Source organism: Lathamus discolor, chromosome 14 (genome assembly GCF_037157495.1).
Source record: "Lathamus discolor isolate bLatDis1 chromosome 14, bLatDis1.hap1, whole genome shotgun sequence".
In the NCBI taxonomy this organism is placed as follows: Eukaryota; Metazoa; Chordata; class Aves; order Psittaciformes; family Psittacidae; genus Lathamus; species Lathamus discolor.
In genome coordinates this window covers 9,318,351-9,324,502 of record NC_088897.1, presented here as the reverse complement: position 1 = coordinate 9,324,502, position 6,152 = coordinate 9,318,351, and the positions used below count along the sequence as shown (strand labels likewise).

General features: G+C 59.9%; 1 protein-coding gene across 1 annotated transcript; it reads right to left on the bottom strand.

Annotated features, from left to right (window-relative positions):
• Positions 1–1,081: 1,081 nt before the first annotated feature.
• On the bottom strand, positions 1,082–3,063 carry BHLHA9 (basic helix-loop-helix family member a9). The gene has a single exon (XM_065694569.1). It carries the CDS (start codon positions 3,012–3,014, stop codon positions 2,268–2,270), a length of 747 nt encoding a protein of 248 aa, XP_065550641.1. The 5' UTR covers positions 3,015–3,063; the 3' UTR covers positions 1,082–2,267.
• Positions 3,064–6,152: the final 3,089 nt, after the last annotated feature.

Genomic DNA, 6,152 nt, shown 5'->3' with positions numbered 1-6,152 from the left:
GGGAAGCCGGGGTGTCCCCTGTCGCCTCCAACCGGGGCTCTGCCCCGCCCCACCGATCCCCCGCTCTTCCCGGGGGCTCCCTCGGGCTCGGCTCCTCCGCAGCGGAACGTGAGAGCCCAGCCCTAAGCGGGGCGCAGGGGGATGCCGAGGGCAGCTCCGCGCCGGGTGCCGGTGCGCGCATCCCTGCTGTCCCTGGGGCTCCACTTGCCGCAAGCCTTTCCTCAGGTGGGTGGGGGACATGCGGCAAGGACCAGAGCCACACACCCGCCATCGCTGCGGAGAGGGGCTAGAGCTGCCCTGTGCCCTTTGCAGGCAGGAGCTGCCCCGGGTGTGATGGTGTCTGGGCAGTCGGTGGGTGCCCGGTGGTACCCCTGGTTCCAGCCGCTTTGGGAAAGCATCGCAGGGAGAGAGGAGGCCCTGGACACTCTGTGAGGAGCTCAACCTGTCCTCGCTTTGTGTGGGTGTGAAAGCGAGAGACACAGCGGCTGCAGACACCGACACCAAATCTGTGTGGTCCTGACCTGCAAAGGAGAAAGGGTGCTGGTGCAGGGGTTGGTTGCATCCTGTAAAGCAAATAATAGCATGCTTGGGAGCAGGGGGTGCTGTGAGGGGCAGGATGGAGGTATAAATACCCCACATGGCTGGATGGCTGGCAAAGATGGATGTTTTCCACCCTTCCTGTATTATGCGTCAGTCCCAGATTTGTCAGGGATTTCCCTGGCAGTAAGTGCCATCTGCGGGGCACACCCAGCACCTTCTGCCTCTCCGAAAGGTGCCTAAGGAGCAGTGGGGTAACCACCAGAGCTGGGGTAAACCACTTCGACGCGAATTTGGGTGGGGAGAGTGGTTCCTGCGTCAGTTACTGCTGGGTTTCGTTTAAGCCTTCTTTGAATGATGGTACTGCTGTGCTCTCCCTCCCCACGTGATGGGTGTCGACAGAGCAGGGGTATGCGCTACTCCGGGGGGGGGGTTAGCCAGAGCAGGGAAAGGCACCCAGAGCAGGGATGCTGTTGGGAGAAGCAGGATTCCTTCAGAGGACATCGCAGCAGGCCTTCTCTTGGCAACGGGCACATCTGTTGGATATTAAAGCCAAGATGCCTGACACCGTCAGCACTTTAAAGAGGCTCCTTTGCTGAGCAAAGAGCTCTCTCTCCTGGTTGCTGCAAGCTTTCCTCTGCTCATTGCCCAGCTCACTTGTCCCGCCTGGGGATTAAGGGAGGAGGAGGAGACCCTGGGGAGGGACTGGCACAAGGGAGCGGGGGGTCGAGGTGGTTGTTATCTCTCATATTCCATGGCTGAAATGTCCCCAGCAAGGAAAGAGCTCGGACTGCCCTCAGTGTGTTGGCAGGCAGTGCTGGGGCTCGGCTGGGAGCACTGGGAAGGGAGCAGCAGGGCTGGAGGAGCTCTGTGGGGGCTCAGCACTGCAGGAACGCACACAGGGCGATTTGCCCTATCCAAGAATGTGCCGGCTGTGATGTGTGTGGCTGTAAAACCCAGCCTGATTCCTGCAGCAATTCCAGTTTGCTGAGCCTCAGGCTGAAGGAAGCCCTCTCAGCATCCCGGCCAGTCCGAGCTTTCTAAGCCAAAAGGAAGGGGCCTTTTTAGTAAAATTCCCCCTTCCTCCCCACTCCTGGGATCATCCGGGAGCGCTCTATCAGCCTGTCCCACCAGAGCCACTTTGCCACAATCAGAGAGAAACTGCAGACAGATGGGTGGGTTTTATGAAAGCCAGCATCTGTCTCCCCTCCCAGCCTCACAAATCTGCTGGGCACATCGGCACCAATGAGCTTAGCATGCAAAGTCCCAGGGCACCAACCTTCCCCTGGTTCTGCTCCCCTCCTTCCCCAGTGGGAGCCAGAGCAACCAGCCAGCCAAAGGCTTTAGTGTGATCCCCGCAGCCCATCTGTCCACCCCCCGCACATTAACATCAGTGCTGCAGTGCTGGGTTTATAAGTCGTGTTTTCTCACAGAGCAAGCAAGAGAGAATAAATAACAGTGACAACCAGCAATGGTGAGACGTCGCAACAGGAAACACGGAGCTGGCACTTCCAGAGGACTTTCCGCATTCTCTGGTGTTATCACAGAGCAGAGACCCGCAGCAGGGTCCCGTATGGCATGTTGGGGGCTCACAGCTCTTACCGGCAGCACATCTGAGCTCTGCATCCTGCAGTGCTCCTCTCTCACACAACAGCCCCTTCCCGCTCCCCCCATGTGTCCCGTGGATCCATCACCTTCCCGGCCCCATCTCTCCACCCCAGCCCCGCGGGTCAGTGGATGGGGAGGCACTGCTGGTGTCCCCAGCTCTGGCAATAGCCCAGCTGCCAGGGGATGGCCCCGAGCAGGGGGTCCTGCAGGCTGCCCGTGTATCTCTGCTGCTGGCAGGCACCTCGCAGCCCAGGGTGGTGGGTCCCGCTGGAGCAATAGGCAGGGCTGGGCACGGAGAGATCCTCCTTCAGGCTCTCGTAGTGATGGAGCTGCCTCTCGGGGGAAAACGCAGTGTAGAGAGGGGATGGAGAGCAGCGCTGCAAAGCGGCTGTGGAACCAGGCTCCCAGGGGAGCTGGGGACGGCTGGGCTTCCCCCCTGGCTCCTGCGCAGGGACCCCGGCCCGGCTGCGGCACTCGGAGTGCCAGCAGCACCCGGCACCATGCAGGGACAGGGACAGAGCCGTGATCCTGTTGATGGCTCGCCGAAGAGTAGCGATTTTAGAAAGCCTTTTGCCCCCGAGGTCGTGTTTGAGGGCCAGCCGCAGGGCGTTGAAGGCTTGGTTATAGTCCAGGATCCTCTTGCGCTCTCTGACGTTGGCAGCCATCCTCCTGGCTTTGGAGCGCACCGGCCTGCTCCTCTTCCTCACCTTCATCCCTTCAGCATCGCCCAGGCAGGTGGCTGCTTCCCTGCCTTGGGAGACCCACAGACCCTGCCCATAGCACGCCTGGGGCGTGCTCCCTGCTTCCAGCTCCTCTTCCGAGCTGTCTGGCTCCGGCTCTGTGCCTTTCCTCATGGCTGCTCCGGACATGGCTGTGGTGAGGGGGAGCAGGAGAGGTGCTGCTGCGGTCCTGCCTCCTGTGGGATGTGGGAGGCACTCCTCCAGCGACACAGAGCCGCCTCTAAAACCCCCCCATGGGCTCATCACGTGGCTGCATCCCGACCCTCCTCACCTCACCTGCCTGCAGGTGTGCTGCCTGGCCCAGGGGCACAGGGCGAGTCCGGCCTGGCCTCTGCCCGCAGGGATGCTCCTGAGCATGATGCTGGGATGGAGCGTGGGGCACCAGTTCTGGGGTGCCCAGAGGTTGCAGTGGGATGCTCACAGGGGGAAGCGCCTCTACCAAGCACACATTGCAGTGGTTGCTTTAGTCCCTGCTAAGAGTTTGGGCAACGCAGGGGTTCCTTTGCAGCTCTGGCCTCTTCTCTGCTGGGTGAGCCTGGACAGGTAATTCCTGGGTTTTATATGGTGCTGTGGGATAGAACCAGCCTGGTTCTATCTACCCTGGGCATGGGCTGTGCTCCCCCACATTCACTGATGCTGCAGCATCTTTTATTTCCCAGCTAGGGGAAACAGAGGCACAGAGTGATGAAGTTGCTGAGGAGAAGACAGAATGACTCCTGCCCCAGGAAAGGGTCTGGAGCACTGAGCTGCTTTTGAGACAGTGCCTTCGAGCTGTTCCATGCAGCTGCACCCCAGGGAGCACCCATGGTGGGCACGGAGGTAGGTGGGTGCCTGGATAGGAGCAGCCTATGTGAGCCAGTGGAGGAACGTGAGGGACTTGGCACGCCTCTGCCCTCAGAGCAGGAAGCAGGAATGTGGCAGGGGGGATTGGGGCAGGTGATAAAACAGCTAAAGTGCTACCTGCCTCCAGAGCCTTCCTGTCCTTTCCCAGCAGAGGGAAGGAGCCTGGGGGCAGAGCTGTCTGGGCTGGTGCTGCTGGGCCTGCCCGGCACTTACTCTGGGGAAGAGGATGCTGAAAGCAGCTCCTTGTTCTCTGCATCCATCTCCAGGCCAGTGGGACACAAGGACTTGCCAGGTGCAACAGGTCTGGAGGCCATGGGGAGGGCCAGGTCCCTGTCCCCCTGACCAGCATGTGTGTTTGTCCATCATTTCATTAGCGAGCAGTTGCTAATTGCTTTCCTGTGCAAGGGATGATGCTATGAAAAATGGCCCAGGAGTGGGTCTGACAAATTGTTGGGGTGACTGGTGCCAAACCAGAGCCCTAGGAGAATGTGCCCCCCTTGATTCATCCCTTCCTATCCTATTGTTCCTGTTCACTTTTGATCAATAGCCACAATTAGCGGGGGGCTATTTGTCTATTGCCCTTCTCCTCTCTTGGCTCTTTGAAGCTGGAGCTAATTTAGGTGCTTCTGCTCCAGGAACCCAATAAATCAGGAGCCAGGGCCTCGGGGATAGGGGAGGACCAGGCAGCAGGACTTCAAAGGGAGGTGAAGCTTGCACATATTTCTGAGCGCTCACCTGTGCTCACTATGGCTCCCTTGTTCTCCCCAGCAGCCCTCTGGCTGCCCAGTCTTGCTCTGCCCAGGAGTGGATGCTCCTCCAGCCACTGACTTGGCTCAGGTCAGGAGCAAGGAGCTCTTTGGGATGCTTCAATGCTGGCAGGATGTTCATGCCAGTCCCACTTAGGGATGTGCCTGTCCAAAACCCAGCTAAGCAAGATGTATCCCTGCCATGGGGGTGGTTCTGATGAAGTCAGGAGGTGTGGCACAGAGCAGACATGGAGGGGACTGAGCTGGGCACAAATCCAGTCTCTGCTTGGGCAGAGGCAGGCGCAGAGGGCAGGCAGCAGTGCTGGCGCTGCCCCATCCTGCCCAAAGCCCCTGGGAAACGCTGCTGGGGATTCCCAGCATCTTGGCTTTTGGGATTCAGCCCCAGCTCTCGGAAGCGGGCAAGGGCAGACCATAAATCATGGGCCATGGGATGCCACCCGCTGCCTGTAATTAGTGCATCCCGCTGGGCTGTCCCCACCTCATCCTGGATGCTTCCTACCTAGGTGCCCATTACAGGGTGGGAGGCCAACAGGAACGCCCATCCAGGCCCTGCTCCCTCGGCCCCCGCTGATTTATTGCCGTGCGCTGGAGAGATTTATGGGCTGAGATGGGGAGCCAGAGACGTGCTGTAAAGGCTCTGCCGGGCCCTTCTGCCTGACAGATGATGAAAGAGCTGTAATTATCCGTCGCCACGCATAAATCAGGCCACTCACAGCACCCCCCTGCCTCCTCCCCAGCCTCCACAGAGGGGTTTGACCCCCGGGGATAGCCCACCTCCCCAGCACATGTCACTGGGGCACTGCTGACTGGTGGGCACCTGCCCATCTTGGGCAGCATCTTCACATGCTCATGGGTCCCACAGCCCAAAGGCCTGTTTTGGGTATCTTCACCCCCAGCACTACTGCTGGGGAAGGGGAGAGTGGGGTTGCAGCCCCTGCAAAGAGCCCTGGACTGGCTGCTTCTCACCCACATCCACCCAGCTCCCCCAAATTGCTGCTGCTTCCCGATGACAGCTGATGGGATCACTGAGAGATGAACAGCACTCACTGGAGGTGAAACACTGATGGGGTGGTGAGAAGGCAGCCGACATAGGCTGGGGGCTGCCTGGCTCCTGGCAGTGTCCCAACACCATCCATCCTCCTCGGGAAGGCTGCACCTCGGGAAGGGAGACGCAGCTGTGCGACATGGAGTGGGAGCTGGTGGTGCTGAGGCATGAGAGCCAGGAACTGAGTTGCAGGGAGATGCCCACCCTTTGTGCTGGCCCCTACTCTTTGGTGGTGATGGAGGAGAAGGAAGAGGCAGTTGTGGCACTGCCCGCACCCTGTGGGTGAATAAATAGGGTGCTTTGTTCTTGCTGGGGCAGGGCCAGGTGGCACAAGGGACACAGGCTTGTGAGTCAGCCACAGCCGGGCATCGTGCAGTGCATGGGAGGAGGCAGGGGAAGGCTGCACTGCCTGAAGGCTCCTGCCTCTGCCCCTAGCACCCTTCGAGGTCTGTGCCCCAGCTGCATGGCAGGAGGAAACCACCACGGATTGGAAAGCTTCATCCTGTGGGGCGGCATTGAGCCGGACACACGTATTGCCCTGGCAGCTGAAATGCAGCAGGCACACACACCATGACAGAGAGTGGGCAAAAAGCCTCATGTGAGCTTTCATCA